A 19,796-nucleotide genomic window follows, 5' to 3' on the forward strand; every position below is an offset into this window, starting at 1 on the left:
GCGTGCAGTGCCGATGGATGCTTGACCACACCATGAAACAAGATTGCCCGGATACAGAGCACAGTTCAAAGACTCAGCAGGCAGCAGACTGTCTCTCAGTTAATTAGCAGGGACAAACACTGACATCTTAGGGGTTGTCTCCTTTTTTAGGCCACTTCTTGCTCAGTTTGCTTGGTTTTGCCTACTTCTGGTCACTTTTCTACTGTGTGTCTTCCCTGAGAATCCCCACCTGTGACATGGCATATGGACACAGGGCCTGTCTGCAGAAACCTACACCCATTAAATAATAATGGCACATACGTTCCTGCTACTTCCACTTAGGGTCTTTTCCAAAGGCAGACCAAGGTGGCAGCCAGCTATCCTAGCAAGAAACTGTATGTGCTGAAACTCGTATAAATGTGAAATTAGCCACCTGCAATAACTGTTGTAAAATTTTTAAATTAGTAACGGTGATTAGTCTCATTTCTTGCTGGGATATCAGGGAACTAGCATGAAACAGCAGTAAAAAGGTTCCTACATAGTCCAGAAAGTTAGTTAAACCAAGTCTTCCTCCTTTAGTGAAATCTAAAACCTTGCTGAACTCACTGCAGGCCCGCCTGCTTGCAAGAACTTTGTCACCCTATATCCCCACTGGAATAGCACAAAAGAGAACAGGAAAGAGTGATCCATTTTTTAATGCCTGCTAAAAATTAATCTGGCATGAAAAGAATTACAAGTCACAAGATGTCACAGAAAACTGGAATGTTTAAGCTTAATAAAATCACAGTTCCCAATCCCATTTTTTTCCAGTTTGAGGCGTCCAATCTTCAACATACATTTCCGTACTCTTTACTTAATTTACCGAAGTACATGGAAGCTCTGAATAAATAGCATGGCTTCACTCAAACATGTACTGTATCACAGAAGGATCCACTTCCTCTGCCATCAGACTGGCGTGCAGACTTTGGATCGTTGCTTTTTTCCCCAAACGCTGTTTCCAAAGGACAAATGCAGCTACGATCTGTGACTGCAGGTTGTGAGGGTGATTGACTTTACATCGATAGATGTCAGTATGGGACAAACCCAAGCACAGAACCACATGCTCCCATTCAGGTCCCAGCCTCCTCGCCAGCTTGTTCAACTGCTGATCTGTTGGTGATATCTTCAAAATGCATGGTGCAATTTCAGCTAAATCTGTAAAAGAGAAAAACAAAAAAGAGAAAGAAAAAGCATGTGGGTGTCACTAGGCAATGCTGCAAATATTAATGTGAGACCTTGACAAAGGAGGGAATAAACATAAGCAAAGCTGAGGTGAAAAAATTAATGAAACAAAGAAACAGAATACGTATTTCCCTAGAAAAAATAATTACATAATCAACCAGAAGATTAACCAGAGGAAAACTAATGCTCAGTGGACCATACTAGGGAGCCTTGTGGTTTTGGAGGTCAGTAATTCAGACATCAGGACTGTATACCAAAGCAAAGACTTCCAAAAGTAACTACAGATTTCAGGGTAACGAACAAGAAAGGTTTTCAGGGAACCCGTTTCCAGCAGCCATCATCCTCTGAAAATCAATGTGCTTGCACCAGTATGGTATAGTGACAAATGACAAATACTCCTATTTATTACTCCTATTCTGTGACTCCATTCATACACTTCAGAAATAACTTTGATTCTTTAGTTACTAGGTACTAGTCTATTTTTTTTTTCTGAGGGTTGTTCCCAGGAAATTCTTCTGTCTCCTAAAATGTTGCTTACCCTTTGTGCCCTGTCATATACAGCAAACTCATTTTGAGGAGACCAGCCTTGAGGGCTTTTCCTCTGTTTGAATTAATCCATAAGCATGGTTCAGGTGAACCCAAATGAACAGGGCATCAACACTGTTCACCAAGACAAATTATGCTTCCTTATCCCTCAGCCCAGTTCTTGTAACACTCCTGAAAACAGGCATGTATGTGCCACAGCTCCATTCATCTGAGCTCCTTGAAGATGTTTTCAGGAGAGTGCAAGGAGGTCCCATTTTTTCTCTGACATTTTTGCCTGACATTAAGTCCACTAGCATTGTCCAAGTACCCAACAGAATGCCCTCTTCATCCAAAAAGATGTTTAACATTGAACTGGTACCTGAGGAGGACAGGATCAATACAACTACGAAAACAGCTTTCACAGGAAGCATTAAGGTAGCCGTAATTATCAGCAGTAAAAATCTTGTAGGGACTGAACCAAGTATTTCTTACGCACACAAATGATCTCTTTATGTCTTCCCTAGGATAATCTGATAATTTTAAAAAACCCCTCAAAGTATTCATACAAACAGTGCTAGTAGCCTGTGAGAATGCAGTGCTATTCAAAAACATGCTGCATGGGATCCAGCTCACCTAACTACAGATAACACCCCCTGAACTAAATATGCTAGGATTAATTATTGCTAAGAAGAGAAATAGGCTCTTCTAAAATACAAACTCTCTCACTGGAAAAAAAAGATGTCTAAAATAATCAGCTTAATTACTCCTCTAAACATGCACATTTCTCTCCACTGATTGTAAAAGGAGCACTGGACACAAGCTCAGATGTTGATGTTAATGCTGTAAACAGCCAGTGCCAGTGAAACGATTCTCTGCCTGTAAGTTCAAACCACCAGCCTTTAAAAAGGTGCAATTAGAAAAGCAGCATAAAATACCTACAAAGCATATTTGTTCTTCGATAGCCTTTGTGATCAAAAGCTGAAATGAAGAGCCAATGCAGTCTGCAATTGCTGCTCTACTTCTGTTGCTGAAAGTACTGCGACAAAACACAGGCAAAATATCCCCTTGAAAAATGCTGATGATAGTCTGTTGGTCTGAAGCAGCAGACTCCCTACAGAAATGCTGCTTTGCAAAATCTAATTTATAGCTCCAATATCATGCTCACAGTCTCCACTACAGCAGAACAGAAACACCAGAAAGCACCATTCCTTCATTTAATCAAAAGTAATTGTTTTTGCATAGAACACCCAGAGCCTGAAAACGTTTGTACAATTTCAGCCAAATAATACATAAGAACTATACAAAGCTGCTTTGAGTAAAGAGAAAATTGCTTTCTGAAAACTATTTAGGTCCCTTTGATCTTTCTGTCTCCAGACTGCCAAAGGAATCTGGGACAAGTGCTGGTTTGTGGATAGGGCAGAGGATGCACAACTTCTGAAGAAGGCTGAGTAATACCAGTGGGGCTGCCCTATGCAGTCACATCACACGTGATACCAGTTTCACAGGTAAGTCAGGACAAGGCAGTGTCTTTCATGAATGCAAATACTGAGAATAAAATAAATATAGCTACACTGTGCTGTCACCAACAATACTTTTCAATATAAACCCTTTCCTTGGCTTATGGTCAGCTACTAAGCGTGTGCCCACAGCAGTGATACCTGCCAGCCTGGGCTTTTTGCTCTCATGCTGGAGTTTTTCTATGCCATGTCCACTAGCAGAATGATTTTATGATACTGAAATGTGATCAAGCAGGAAGGCCTAACAATAATACATGTCAGCTTGTCCATCCAGCCTTTCATATTAGGCAGGCTTTTTTACTACAACAAGTACCTTGCCTTCAGCCTGTTATCAGTCCTTTAATAAGGATCAGAATAAAACCCATCCAGGAGATCTTTTCATCTTACGCTACCATCTGATTCTAATATGGATGTGGAAAACTCTGGGACAGAAGCCAAATGTTAAATTTAATACAAAGGACTGTTATTTCAGTCCCATTTTATTTTCTGTGATAGCTCATTTTCAGCTCTGATACAGTCACCGAGCAAAATCTGAGATAAATATTACATGACAGGCAATGTTATTTAGAGGTGTAGAGAAACATTTACTGAGAGCTTTCAGTTATGACAAATGCAAAATCACAAAAAGATTTGGGTATGTTCTAGGATTAATGCCACTCTAATAAACATAATGGCATTTCAGGTGAAATAGAAATGAGTTCTCTGTGCTCATGCCCAGACTGCTTTGAATACATTGCAAAAACATTAAAGATACCTTTTTTCCAGCTATGTTTACTACAAACTCTCATTTATAATCTCCACTTGTCAGGAACTGCCTGAGGGAGGTAATGAGATTAGAGAAAAAGTTTCAATTATGCAGATCCTGCAGTTGCATTTGAAAGGTACTTTTAGGATACTGAGACCTCATTTTTGAAAAAAAGAGGTGAAGTTTTTCTTGCTCTAGGTGGGTCCGATGAGTACCACTGTACAAGCTTTTGTTAAGCATACATTTCCACTTAGCAAAATGAGGACTGCACTGGTAAAAATGGGAAGAAGTGGGGCTTGGGGCACCACCAGAGGGTGTTGAGGGTTTCTCTGGAGAAGGCAATTTGTGCTGCTGTCACCTCCAGTGAGAACACCAAGTGAAACACTGTGTCTAGCTGTGGACATGGTCTAGGCTGCAAGGTGCCAGGGCCACACGCTGCAGAGATTTAGAGGCTGGAGTGTCACTGCTCATGCTAAAGCCACTACAGCCCTGAGGAATGAAGAGCCAACAGCTTTGTGCTGAGGAGACAGCCAGCCTGGTGCAGAGCTTCTCTCCTGGGACCACCAGCCAGCTGGCTGGCATGGTTCTTGGGACCATGAAAATCTCCTTCCATAGGGCTGGAGATGGGAAGGAGACTCTCTACTCTGGTTGTGAAGCTGAAACTGACCCCAAGAAAGACCCGTGGCTCCTTCTATTCAAAGCTGCAGCACAAGGGAATGTGCTTCTCTCCATCTCCAGCTCTCACTGGTGAAGGAAGCTCATCCACACTAAGCCTTTGTCCTAGTTGTTCCAGCTAAAAACCAGGAGATGTTGACAGCTTCTGGCCTGTGTGTACATTTGTACTTCCAGACCGCTGCACAAACCAGGAGTTACAGTGGTGCTGGTGAGTGTGGACAGGAAACAGAGCTGGATATAAATAGACAGTATCACAGATACAGACCAGACAAAACAGAGTCACCCAGATAACAGAAACACAAAAAACACATGGGGCAAAGACAGACAGTCATCGCTTTTGCATTTCTTTTTCATCAGAACCTCTCTAGCTTTAAGTAGGAGACCACAAGAAGGTATTGGAAAAATCAGGGGGATGGAAAATAAACTCACCTCAGCTGTGTCCCACTTGGCACAAATGGCTGGATGTAAAATAAAGTCCACACAGGAGACAGCAGTAAAAAAGGCTGAAGCATATCTGGGTGACCTGCAAAGTACTCAGCTGATTCCTCAAAACTGCTGGAGCCCGAAGTGCCTTAAAATTTTGTCTAAAGGACCCTTCTCCATGTAAGTGTGACTTCTTTGTGCATGACCAAAAGCATTTGTTGGAGTTTCAGAGAGACTTCTTCCCTGTGAAGTCAATACCTTTTAACACACACCCAACTTTCTGGCTTTTGCTCCCTGCTCTGTAAAAGGGACTTCGATGGAAATTGCACCTGAACACAAAGTGCTGAAAGAGTCTCAATGAGTTGCTGCTTAGTCCAACAAGAACAGTGCCACAGGCAGTTCAGGAGACAGTTGAGGAGTCAGGGATATATAATAGCCCATCTTTAAGCCCATCTAATCACCTAAATCTGTCTGTTGGGAAAGGTGTCTCTGCAGACTGGTCTCTGCTTCCAGCACTGCCTCTGTATTTTATCCATTTAAAGGACCATGTACATACTTGTTGGATAAGACAGAAGAAGCCCTGGTAGAGGAAATGGGAATCCAGGTATCTCTGAGCTGCACACTGTAATGCTGAGCTGCACAGACATATTCCTCCTGGTAAATAATTACAGCAAAAATTATAAAGATTTCCCTGGGAAGGATCAAGAATGCTTCCTAGCCTCCAGAACAGCACCTGCTTGAGAGAAAACTCTCCTGGGAATCAAGCAGTATGCTAAAATCAAGCATGCGAGAGCCCTTGGCATAAACAATGCTAGGAAAACACTCTAATTTTTATATAATCACATCAGAAACATGTAGGTGAGTCTGGTCTTCGGACTTTGCATTCCTAGAATGGGACTGTAAAGAGGAGTAACTGCTTGGGCATGCACCTGGCCTCAGCATCTCCTCCTGCTAGGTGTATGGAGTCCTTCAGCAATCTGGACTCAAGTCAATAACTGTTGTTCGCTTAACCCTCTTATCAGATCCTCATAATGATTTCTAAAGAGTTCAAAGCAAACATTTCAGAGTCCTCTTTAATCATCTTTTCTGGCATCTGGAGAACAGTTCTTCCCTGAGAAGTGCTAAAGTTAGATTAAGAGGTTCTACAAGCAGCAAACCAAAGAAGCCTCACTTCCTCCCAGGATGTGAATCCCACAGCTGATTTCAGGTCTTCTCCTGCTGCTTACCTGTTCCCAAGACACTCATTAAACTGCTCCTTTTTTCAATAGCAAATTGGCAGGCTTCTTGAAGTTGGACAAGAGGTTCAGAAGCTATTAAGGGTACGTGCATACACACAACACCCCACAGGAGAGGAGTGCATGGCCCTGGTTACTAGGGGAAATTAAACTAAAAGGGACCCTGAAGCTCCTCAGAACCATTGTGGCTAACATGCCATCAGTGGCATGTGGGGTAGTTCAGCTAAAGGAAAACATACATAATAATGCATCTAGTGTGAGGTTCTGCTTTGCTCCAGCCCCCTCAGAGAGCAGTGCACATTCAGCTAGCCTGAGCCACAGACCCAGCACTGGGTACAGAATGGGCATGGTTGGCAAGGCTGTGTGCTGTGTGTTTTGGCAGCTGTGCTATGTTCCAGAAAATATTTACTGACTGAATGTCACAATAGTAAACAACTTGCACATAAACAGGTATATTTGCTTTAGAGTAAAATCCCCTTGGCGTGAGCACAATGGTGAGAGTGTGTCATGAAGAAAAATAACACTTGGCAGATCAGGTTGGGACTGGCTTCCATGAGCAGAGAGGTGGGGTTGCAGAACCTGAACTGAAGGACAGTCCGTAACGCTCCCACTAATGAAGACACTGGAGATTTCTAGGAGCTGCAACCCCCCTGAGCTGCCAGAGATGCTGGATGAAAGGCACAGCAGAGAAGAAGCATTTTGAGGGATCACAGTAAGTGCTACAGATCATTGAAGTTAAACAAAAGATTATGGTGGAGATCCTGGTGACAAGGATAGAATAAACAGAAGTTGTTGGGTAACTGCAGGGGATGGCTTGGCCTGATTTTTTAGAAAAGAAGATGGGAGGTTACAGTAGTTCTCCATTTGTACAGCTGCTCTGCTGCTTTTTTGTTCAGCTGTTCTCTCCCAACACTGTCCTAACAGGTGAAACTGCAGGCAAATGCCTGTCCTCTTCCTACATCACATTCAAATTCATAAGCCAACTTGCAGCCATGAATGACGGGAGTGCCAGACAGGGAATTATCACACTGAATATACAACACTTGGCAGGTCTTCATGGAGTGTGCAGCACTTAGTCCCTCCTGTGCAAGTTAAAAATTATCATGAAGCATTATAAGGTTATTTCACTGCAGCAAACTTTAGGATCCCGTTTGGGATCTGCTTAAACACAGGAAACAAGTTCAATTTGCAAATCACTGAAAAAGAGTAAAACAGACTATCCAGAAACAAACCTCTACTATATAATTTGGATGTTATTTTTTAATCTTGTTGTCATTGTTGCTAATTAAACACCAGACTGATTCAAAGGCTGAGAAGGGAGCATTAGTATTTTGCAACAGTTCCAAATAATCATGCTCCAGAGAAAATGGAAAAATATTTCTCTTCTAGGTATCAGCACATACATATCTTCTATGCATCTGCAAACAGCATCAATCACTCAGCCCATCCAAAGTCTACTCAAACCCACCAGGTCTACCTCCTGGTTTCAGTGGGTTTTAAAGAGTGCTTGACCAAGGAGCAAGAAAAATTGAACTGTACTATTTGCAGACAGATACCTGACCTCATTAGAGATAACTTTCTATAGTTAAAGTTAATACACCCAGCTTAAATTCACTTACAGAAGAGTAAAATAACTTGGAGAAGTTGTATAGTCTTTTCCTGCTTTTAGCATGTGCATAGCTGTTTCCCTGTCTCTCCTTCCAAAGGTGAGTGGTGAGTTACATGGGTAGCTGCGAGGTGGGAGGCTGTGATAGCTGTTCCACTTGTTCATGCTGGTTGCCTCCTTTGAAGGCTCCTGACTACCAACTACCAAAGAGATGCCCACCTCCTTCATCCCATTTTAGGCTGCTGGAAGACACCACTTGATGATGACTATGAAGCAAGAGCTGATCTCTGTTCTCTGCTTGGGAAATCCAGATTCTTCCTCCCACAGGGTTGACTCAGCTTGGGGAAATCCCAGTGATGGAAAACCTGCACCTTTGTAGGAACAATAGGTCCAATACCTTCTTAAGAATATATATCATCTTCCCTAAAGCAATCAATTCAAATCTTGGTCAGTCAAATACCCAAACTACAGAATGGAATCTGTACAGTAAGCACACTGAAAGAAAAACACCCAAAATCAAGCTTTAGAAAGCAGTATATTTTTTTCAGCTGACCATGTTACAGTAAAACAAATCTAACAGAGAATTCTATGCTTGTTTGAATAGTTATGCTTCACAGTTTCTGTAACTTGCTAACTTCTGATCTGATGAATGCAAATGCTATACAGAATTTGCATGAATAAAACCAACTTCTGTCAATTAGTGTTCATAAAACACTTACTTGTAAGCATACTTCTATTATGGCAATTTACATTCCAAGTATCTTAAATTATGAAAGGCACTAATCAAAACAAAAGAAAATATGAAATACATTTTTAAGACTGGCTGCATTCTTCCACATTGTGCTGGTTTTTTATGACTTGCACTAAAAGGTATGAAGTTCTCTGTCTTATTTTTAACAAATTGGAATCTACCATACATATGACAGCCAATATGCAGAATAAATTGTGACCATGATCCTTTGATAATCAAATCTATGGCAACTTTAAACAATGTCCCTGAAGTGAAGCACAATCCACCCAAGGTACCAAATTCAGCTTCTTCCTGTCAAAAGCTTGCTGGGACTCTGCATTAGTGGTGTAATTAAAAAGTACATATATCTTCATTTGTTGGCAGCTCTTCTCCTCTGTGAGCTCTAAAACATCACATTTTGTGACATTAAATACATTTTGGGTATTAGGGTAAGAAAAAAAGCGTAAAATTTTGTAAATCTACAGGCAGTTCAAGAACACAAACGTTTCTATTTTGGCTCAATACCAGCAGTGAATTCATATATTCTTTATCACTTGCTAATGACTGCCTAGTAGCTGCAGATGTGGAAGCAGACTGCTGAAACTGGAAACATAATCATTCAGATTTCATAACAAAAGTTTTCAGTTGTATTCCCACTATTCTGTTTCAGTAGCTACGCAGTTTTTTTGAACATTTTTTAATCTCTCTTACAGGATTTGTACCTCTACAGATCTCTGCTATACTGATAGTCTTCAGTACTAATCTATGTTAAACAGATTGACAGAGAAGTCTGTAAATGAATTAATTCTCTCTTCAATTTCCACCCTGTTCAAGCCATAGAGAGCAATCCCTGGGTTTAAGGAACTGAAAGAGATTGGGTTTTCATATCTTTGCTCACATTTTACTGGAAAGAACAGGGAGGAAGTTTCAGCAGTTAATAGTGTGGATGTTATTTTGTCTCCCATGTGAAAAAAATTAATTACAATCCCACACAGTATTTCTCTGCTGCTGCATACCATGAGACCAAATAATTAATTTCATAAATAAATGGTGGCTGCAGATGCATGCAAGGAAAAGAACACCTATGCAAAGTAAACACAAAACAACATACTAGAATGTCTACTCTCTTTTCAGGCAGGATGACCCTACATTACAGGCACGATTGGACTTAATTATACTGTGGTTTTATATCTTTTTTTATTTTCAGCAGCATTTTCTGTTGTTCTAGACACTGAAGTTGAACTAAATTTGCTTGATATTTCCTATTAATTTCTATATTACTATACATAAGTGAGCTCACATAAGTGAGCAATATGCATAAGCACTGAAGCCAAAGCTAATGATGCCATCCTTGCAGTACACCTTTGGTATAAATGCATGAACAGGTTCAGCATGCAGCAATACACTAAGGAAAAGAGAAATATCTGCTCAATTGTTAGGTTCTGTGGAACATTCAAGCTTTTAGGAATTACTAGATAGCACAAAGACACCTGCTAGCCTGAAAGTAGAGATGAGAGTCTTTGTTTTACAGGCCAGCCATCATACCAACAGTCAACTCTATAAATAATGATGAAAAAATCAAATTCTGAAGTATGTCACTGCATTTCTATATACTTTTGAATGCTGTGCAGTTCCTAGTGAACTGAATGGTGTTTGATAATACAGCACTTTCAAACATTAATTATAGATCTGAAGCCCACAGAGCCGTAATTTCTTTTTGTCATGTTTCTTCTCCACGCTGTCACAAACAATAATAAATGATCAGTGGGTGGTTGTATGAAGTTGTGATGAACATAAAACACATTCATATTTGTCACAGACCTCTCGTGGTATCATAGGAGGCAAATGTTTACCCATGTGGGTCAGGCAGCTCTGACACAGTAATTCACCCACTCTAAGTGAAAAACAAAGATAACTGGAGCAATTAATGATTGTTTTGTCAGTGAGGTGACAAACTCATCATGCAACTTTTGTCAGGGGATTGGAAGCTAACTTCTTTTGACAGACATTACTCGAATGCTTATTTCAAAAAGCCTGAGCTGTCTTTCAAAGAGCTGAGGCAAGAGTTAAGCCTGCTGCTCCTTTGCATGCAAGAATCAAAGCAGACTCCTTAGGCTTTTAATCTGCTGAGTACAATAAGTGAGTAAACTTTTTAAAATAGCCACTTTCCTATCAAGAAATCTTTCTAAAGGCTGCAGCATTTCAGCAATAAAATCATGTGCTTGAACTTTAGCTATCAATATTCCTTTCATGCAACAACAACAACGACACTGCCAGTATGAAGGATTGTTTTCTTTTAAAACAAAACTAATCATATGTGTTTCCCTTGCAGGATTTAAACCAAATATGACAATAAGCCATCTATTTAGCCTTGATAGAACTATTCATTCCTCTTCAAGATTTTTTTTTTTCTTCAGGTTGGCTCTTCTTTTTGCTTTGGCTCAAATCATTAGAAATATCAAAGATCTGCACAACAGATGGAGCTCAGTTGTGAAGAATGCCTTTGGCTGGTGAGGATCTTTGCCTGGCAGGTGTCAAACCAAAATTAATACTGCACACATTATAGCGTAGTGAGACTGCGTTCCTTCCTGACCACAAACATGTATTAATAGAACAAGCCACGCAGAGCAAGCTAAAACAGTACTATCATTCTGCTGAATTCTCCACTGCTTGGCATTTTATTTAATCACTTACATCCATGCAAAAGGAGTAAACAAAATGCAACAGGTTAGTTTAGTGTCTCTTTACAGATATTTTGTATAGGTGTAAAAGACTTCACAAAATGCCGTAAGCAACATGGACTAAGACACCTCCTGGTTTCTTTTTTTCTTCCATTTTTTGCATCAGTGCTTTAAATGCTTATGAACTTTAGTAGACTTTCTGACATTTCAAAATCCACAAGAAAAAACAGGTAGTGGTACTAAAATACACTGCTCAGCTACCATCAGTTGCTATGCCTGCCTTGCCAAATGCAATTCAACAGCCTGAGTCAGAAGACAGAGCTTTCCATAGGTGCCAGGAAGGAGGGCTTCAGGTGGCATCACCTGCTTCTTCCCATTTTCAAATGAGTGGGAGGCTTAGCATCACAACCAACCCTCTTAAGTGCCAAGTCACTTGAAGATACGCAAGAAACCAATCTGGAACCTCATGGCTGGTTTCACAGATCCATACTGTCCAACAGCAATGTTAGCTATCCAGTAGGGCAGTAATTCTAGAAGGTCACAGCTGCAAGAGTTTTAATTATCTGTAAAGCAAATGTGAGAATGTTTTTGTGTGTGTTTGTGTGTATACATACACACACATAATTTTTCAAAATCTTAATTAAAATATATGAAAGTCTCAGATATATGCAAGTCAAATTCATTCCCTTTTTTCTATTTCATTTCCACAAATTCAGGTTAGGGATCTGTCACCTGACCCTGGTAGGAAAAGGGTGAAAAGGGAGTGTGGGTGAAGTAATTTCTGAAACCGAGGTCCTAACTCAGAGAGCACTTCAGAGCAGCACGGGTTGAATGAGCACTTCTTTCCCCCGAGCCAGCAGTGACACAACAGCCCGCGCCATGTGCTCAGCGGCGTGGCTCGTGGCTGCCCTGTGACACGACACGCTGATCCGCTGCAGTCATTAGAGATCCCAGGACAGAACGGAAAGTAAGGAGATGACTCACAGCTGCAACCACGCACTTGAAGGCTGAGGACCCAATTAATCTTCTACTCACTCAGGAACAGCATTTTGCCAAAGCAACTGAAGTAAGTTCAAAATCAAACAAGCTATTAGCAAACATTTGTATTACTTCGGCTATTTGTAGAACATTTATGCTAGTATTAGTGGGACGATTCATATACAAAACCTAAACATCTGAAAAAATATTTTGCTTAAACAATTAATTTTCGTGTCTCATGCATAGAGAATGTTTTCCCTCATAGTTTTGTAGTCTACTAGCTGCCAGACTTTGATCCAGAATTGAAATTTCAGTAATTTTGGCTTTTGTACCTAACGAATCAGAAATAAAAATGTTTTAACACCAGAATGAAAAGGCTGGAAGATTGACAGACCATAAAAGATTTGTTTTACTTCGTTTGGGATTTTTACACAGGTATGTCTAATCTAAGTAAGACTGAAACAAAACCAAAAAGCAAAACAAAAACTAGACAAATTTCCTCTGTCCCAGAGATGCAGAAGTACAAGTGCTGTTTGTGTCCCTGAAGGAACCAAACCTGAAATCCTGCTACAAACAAGAGAGAAGGGCTGTTATTTCCTTGACAACTGTTCCCGACATCACAGCAACTTCCTAGAGGTAACAAAGGAAAACCAATCTTAAAAAAAGGATTTTTCCTGTGCTTAAGCAAACATCTTTTCAGTTCTACAAACTCAGAAACAAAGAAATCAAGAGGCTTTTTTCATAATGCTGAATATTTTAGCACCAGAACTGTAAACATCAACATCTTTTCCTTCCTTCCTGCCTTCCTTCCTGCTTTCCTCAGATATAGCCATTATGCATTGTTTGACTTTATTAAAGAAATCAAACACACCTTGAAATGAACTTTCTAACTGATTTTGGGGTTAGATAGGGTGAAGTATTTTGACCTTCACATTCAACACGTTACCTAATTTCGTGTGTGTGCCCCTCAGAGAAGAGGTGAATGACCTGGTGCTGCGAGGTTAACACATTCTGCAGAAGTGACCTCAGATTTCCCTTGCGGAAATGCACCACACCACATCGGTGTATGAAAACCCAGCCATGCTGAGTACAAACCACACAGTGCCCATCTACCTAACCGGGCCTTCCACCTGCACTTTAGTGGGTGGAAATATCCTAATGACAGAGGGTTCACGTGCAAGTTTACAAGCACCAAGTGCAGAAGACAGATGAAAATTTGGCTGCAATTCTTTGGTGTTCTCTGGTCTTGGGAGATTCAAGCTTTCTAAGTCTGTTATGGAGCCTAGGAGTTGTATGCTAAAGTCACAAGACTGACCTATTTAAGTAACTTTATTCAGTTCTGTTGATTGAAAATGGGGGTTTCTTATCTACTCAAAAGAGGTTGACAAGAGCATGAAGGTACTGCAACATCTCAGGCTTTTCAAGACCTGCTATTTACTAGGCATTACTTAATGATATTTATACTGTATTTGAAACATTTGAGAACTTCAGGCACCCCATGAAAAATCCTTGCTTGAGACATCTTGGCATTTATAGAAGTATAAAGGTTTTGACTTCCAAAATTGCCAAGTAAATGGGAATAGCCAAGCTGAAAACTGTAAAGAGCCTTACTGTTTTCAGGAAGCTCTGTGCAGGCAGATTATGAGACTTGGGACAAGAATCCTTGGATCACCTCAAGAAGCCACATCTCCTTTTTAAATAATCCAGGTCTAAAGCATTTGACAAAGAGACTCAACAGACCCCTTCTGTAAACCAAGCAAGGAAAGTAGAAGCCATTTTTAATACGGGTCTTTGTGTCATGCAAGTATTTCCACATGAAAGTAGAGAAACTCAGTCAACCAAAGATGCCTGTGTCTGTAAGTAAGGCAGGAGCACAGCTTTTACAGGGAGCAAAAGTCTGTTTGGAACAGCTGAACAAAAGCTTGATGAAGGAACTTCAAACAACATAGAAAATTGTCTCAGATACATAACTGGAAAAAAAATTGTAGCTCTATAAACCCACAGAATGCTATTTTAAAGACAGTTTCATTAAGAAACACAGCTTGAGAATATCTATCAAATAAGATCAGGGCTATATGCAGGGACAGCAGGAGGCAGCTGAAGCAATCTGCAGCACAGCTCTAATGCTCACCAGTCTCTGACCCCGAGTAAAAAGATAATTACTGCATGAATGTGCACATTAGAGCAATCCAGAAAGCCCAGGAAAATACAGGTTGGTCCACAGCTCTGTATGTCCCATCCAATATACTTTCTTAGACTGACAACACAGCTGTGGCTTTAATTTTGAAGTCCACATTTTTCTATGGGAATCATTAAATACAACATACTTGTCCTGTTCAGCAGAAAAACAAATCCATCTCTATTTTTTTATTCCTCCGAAACCTTAATTCAATTGTGCAACATTTGCTTTAGTAACATATTTGAAGATGTTTTAGATATGACCTCATTTTTATACACCATCCCAGGCTTTCCAGGAACTCTGAACCAACAGCCTCCTAGCCTTTCTTGTATCTGAACTACTTGATTTTATAGCTTCCACACTATACTGTCTGGACACTCCCCGTGTGACTGGGAGGGGAGATGTTGTGCTAAATACAAACATTTAGGGAGGGGAGTTTGCAATCTCAGGCATGGGTTGTGAAAAAGGCTTTTTATATATTAGGTTATGTACACAGAGTTTGCCATCATTATGTTCAAATAACTCCAAAGAGCTGGGCCTACACAGGTGAAAAAAGAAGAGCACCAGAGGAGCCAACAGCCCAGCATCTCACCTGCTCTGGATTTCCTACTCATGACCACAGCTCTGAAAGGTGCCCATCTTCAGATGCTGATGGAGCCCTGCATCACCTCTGCAGATTTAATCAGACAAGCTAATTGACCAGGTCGAAGAGAGGTAAATAATAGATTGTCCCAAATAATCTTGAGTAAGGAACTGAGCATACTGGAATATGGAAATCCACTAAGGTACTGATATAAAAAGGGAGCAGACAACCAAAGGAGGCAGTTGCTATTTGTGCTGAAATGTTATGGAAACAAATAGGCACATATCTGCACCTCACCTCTATTGTCCTGGTTGCTTCACATGGAATTTTAAGGCATTGGGTTTAATACGGAAAAACATACCTTTGATTCAAATTCTGATGTCTGCATTTACACAGTGATAGTTTTTCCAGGACAGTTCACAATGTAGATTCCTTTTGGTCTCTTAGCACTGACTTAGTCTATTCCCACTTTCTGCCACCTTCTTGAACTCTCTTCTCTTCCCTGCCTCATCTTGCAATTGCTGGAGAACTCTGGAGCTGGGACAAGGTGCTACCACCATGTCCATCCACCACAGAAAGGCAGCTGGTCGGTTGCCCAACCCATGCTGGGCAGACATGCAGCACTCCCACTGGATATGTGGACTTGTCTGTCAAAGGTATGTTGCAAGTTTTTCCATGACAAAAACGCCCTCCTACTCTCAAAAAATGCCTTTTTTGTTTTTCTTTTTCTCTTCCTTCTCCAACTTTTTCTCTCCTTCCCCCACTTTTTGAGCAGGAAGGAGAGTGACAGGGAGAATAATGATTTCCTCAGCTTCTGTTGGAAAAAACCCACAAAAATTTTCCACCAAGAGTGAATATTTTTCTGGTTTCTTTTGTTTGTTTGTTTTTTCTCAGTGAGGTTCAGAAGCCATATTTTAAATTTAAAATTTCCTAAATAAGGGTCCAGTTAATACTGTCATTTGGTGTGGAAGGTAGCAGAGATCTAGTACCTCTGTTTCACTGAGCACAGATCCCAGCTGTAAGTGTGGAAAGAGGTCAATTTGAATTTTTCTCTTCAGCTGCATCTTTTCAAACCTCTTTTCAGGGTTTCTGTTGTATAAATCAAAACCCACAGCCCAGCATGGATGCACAGCTTGTCATGCTTTCCTTCTGCCAGTTGGCTCTGCACTTCCCAGTGTTAATTCCCACTGCCTCCACACGTTAGAGAAGGAGGGAGGAAAGCACTGGTCAGCGAGGAGAGGACCCAACCAGCCAAAAGCTACAGTGGCCTTCCCATGCATGGAGGGAGCATCACAGATGGGTGCAGCTAGTAAAGGAGAAGAAAAAGGCACTGAGGCCACTGATTTTCCAATGGCATTGATGGGCAGGGGTCTGAGCAGGTCTGGGACCCTTCAGTCACTGATGAGAACAGAGTGTGTGTATGCACTACATACTGTCTTGGTGTCAACTCAGGAGTCAACCTTGTTTAACATGTGCTTTGTCTGAGCAGATGGCAAAGCATGATGGCTGCTGGGTAAAGATTTTGCTGCCAAATCAGCCCCCAGCTGTTTTCAAAAATAGACTGCTGCTCTCTTTACCAATGCAAAAATAGCCATCTCCCTAATTCCCTCCTTCAAAGTATTATTTTTGGTATTACAGGAGCATATACCTAGCCAGACTATATAATTAACACTATACAATTTTTAATTACCTACTACAACCATTTTCCCACACTAACTGATGGTAGTGGTGTTGAATGGTTGTTGTTTTGCTGGGGTTTGAGATTACTATGAAAATTTGAATTCCCAGGTAGAAACTCACTAGGTGCAGAGCCTGCACTACCAGGTGTAGAAGATGACCCATCGCTCTAGCTGTACCATGTCTCACATGAAAAAAAAATCTTGTGACACAGAAACAAGCCCAAACCTCATTTGCAATAGCAAGTACATAAGGCAGGACTGTTCCAGAAAAGACAGTGACAGAAACACATACTGATTTAGTTTATTCCTTCGTCAGCTGGGTTATTTTTCATTTATTTTTGTCCAGGAATGTCCTATAAGGCTAAGTTGTTAACTGACTGGGACCCTTCCAGCAGAGTCCCCAAGTGTGTGCTGTGACCACAGGGCAGCACAGCTTCCTCTGGGTATCCCTCCTTCTGACAGGATAGGAGCAGCAGGGCTCACTAGCACAGCAAGATTTAACTCCATGCCACCCTGACCCAGCAGCAGGGCGTTGGCCTCCTGAAACTCAACAACTATCTACAAAACACGAAACTAGTGAAAGTCCCGTGACCTCACTGGCACAAGTAAGTTCCAGACAAACCAACACAAATACAGGAAACATTGGAAACATGCTAAGTTCTGGGGATAAACAACCATCATCCTCTTTCCTCCATACCTCTGAGTTTCCTTGCTGGTGGAAATAGTGGAAGAAACACCCAACTACGTGTACACACACGCACTTCTCAGCAGACCAACAGCAAATGTTGATCCAGCAACTGTAGCTGGAACACAGCAACCCTACACCAGCAATAAAGCACCACTGGGTCAGATGTTATGGTGTCAGCCCAAATTAAGCATCACGAAGCATGCATCAGCCAAGCCAGCAGTCCTCCTTAGCTTCAGTGAGCCCTTGAGCTGTGCTGTGTGGAATTGCTGCTTTCCACATGGAATATCTCGCTCAGAGCAGGGGCTGTCACAGCAACTGCAATAGCACCACTGATTTTTGGTGTGATAAGCTGTATTTAGAGCAGTAAAGTATTGCTCTGTGAGCTGAAAAGCAAACCAAACAATGAGCGACAAAGTCATGAGCTTCAGGCCAAAGGTTTCAATATCTGGTGCCAGTCCCATTTCCCAAAGCAAAGGGTAGTTTATGTACACTGTAGACATTTTTTGTCTGAAGCAATACTAACACATAATCTCTTTATTTATACAGCACATTAAGTGTCCTGCACCCCCACCCACAAAATGGTCTGATTCTAGATTGACCCTGCTGTTGTTCGTGGGAGGAAATCTAGGTATGTTGTAGAACCGATGGGTCCTGATATTCTGCAACATCAGACAACGTGATTCCTTCCTCACAAGGCTCCAAGGTCCTCCTAGACCAATTTTAAAAAAGGGGAGGGCAGGGAGAGGAGGGAATGGTAGACAGATCTGTGGTGGAACTAAAACCTCAGGATTTCTGGAATCTTTGTCATATGCTGTAACTGCAAAATTATGCCTCCTATCTTCCCCATAAACAGCAAACCTTTTTTCTCAGGATATGAGATGATTAGGAAATTCCCTAAGCTCACCTTAGTTTGGTTTCTTCCCTCACTTCAAAACGTGATTTCAAAAAAAGATAAGACCATTAAATGTTGTCTGGACTTTTGTTTCCAAATACTTCTTCCAGCATGGAAAGGACCAACCATGGAATAACCAAGCAAGTCACCCTATTATGCAACAGACAAGAAAACTGTTTGTGCTGGTACACTGTGTTTTTAATTCCTCTGAAGGCTGCTTTCCCCCAGGGAATTCCAGTAATCTGACTGATTGAAGTGTGTTTTGACAAGTTATAACAGTCCAGAAAACCCACCTATAAAATTACATCCTGGTAACCTCTTCCAAAGTAAACCAAAATCTTGGTATCACAGCTTATTTTGGAAAGTATTGTGCCATAGCTTTCATTTGTTATGAGAACACAGCTTGAGTTTTAGGTGTAGATAACAGGTGGTGTTACACCTGATGATGTACAGCAAGATGTAATCTTCCCCTGTACCAGGTTTTTGTACCAGCAGGGGCCCCATGGATCATGTCCTGAAACTGACAAATAAAATCATACAGTCTTAATATATTCTTATTTTATCTACTTTCTTTCACTTTAGGTGAACACACTGCAAAGTCATCAGCTCACCCTGAAGGTCGTTTGTCCATCCCCAACAGACAAAGTAAATCAGCTGCCAGCGTAGATGTCAGCCTGTTGGAAAGACAGGAACACTAGCAGAGTCGAAGGACCAGGCAATGTTAGGCTGAGAAAGTGCTTTTACTACTCCCACCCGCAGTGCCTGCAGGCCCCAGTCATGTGCCACACACCAGGCACAGCACATGGCTCCCATCATGTAGATTTTCTCTGGTTATACCACTACTCCACAAGCCTACCAGTCTCATACTGCCTTTTGCTTGCCCCTGCAATTGAGAGAAAATATTTGACTGGGTATGAAGCTCTTATATATAAAGAATTTAGGATTCAGAGGGCAGGAGTTGTAAAATGCTAGAAGCTAAAACATTTTGGAAAGTGAGTCACAGTAAGTATGGATGGACCAACCCCATTCTGTCTCCAGGCTCAGCTGCAGCCTGGACGGGTTAGAACATCCTGGAGATATCTACTAGGAAGACAAAGCAGACAGAGGCAGTGAAAAGCAAGTAAGTCCCAGACTAATATATTTCATTTTTCCATATTTTTCTTCCTGAATATCCCAAAAAGAAAGCAGACAGATTTTCTGTAGAAGTTACTAGGATTTATTAAAGACAGGATATTGATATGAAACATTCATGACCCTCAACTTAGCAGTATTTCTCTTGGATGGGGTAACGAAGTAAATTTATTATACATCAGTGCCAAGAAGCTCATAATAAAAATACAGATTATAGTTCTCAGATTCATCAACTCAAATCAGATATTGTTGAAAAAACAGTCCAGCAGGAAGAATGTCTCATAAGATACTTGCAGTACCAAAGCAACATATGAAATACATATTTTATC

General features: G+C 41.0%; 1 protein-coding gene across 3 annotated transcripts in view; it reads right to left on the reverse strand.

The window, feature by feature from the left end:
• Window positions 1-656: 656 nt before the first annotated feature.
• The window catches only part of CRADD (CASP2 and RIPK1 domain containing adaptor with death domain), an 88,725-nt gene continuing 69,585 nt past the window's right edge, over window positions 657-19,796 (reverse strand). For all 3 annotated transcript variants that reach the window (XM_048300044.1, XM_048300042.1, XM_048300043.1), the window contains exon 3: window positions 657-1,173. In XM_048300044.1, coding sequence (XP_048156001.1) covers window positions 878-1,173 — 296 coding nt within the window. In that variant the 3' untranslated portion in view covers window positions 657-877. The remainder of the gene's footprint in view (window positions 1,174-19,796) is intronic.

Source organism: Corvus hawaiiensis, chromosome 4 (genome assembly GCF_020740725.1).
Source record: "Corvus hawaiiensis isolate bCorHaw1 chromosome 4, bCorHaw1.pri.cur, whole genome shotgun sequence".
Lineage (NCBI taxonomy): Eukaryota > Metazoa > Chordata > Aves > Passeriformes > Corvidae > Corvus > Corvus hawaiiensis.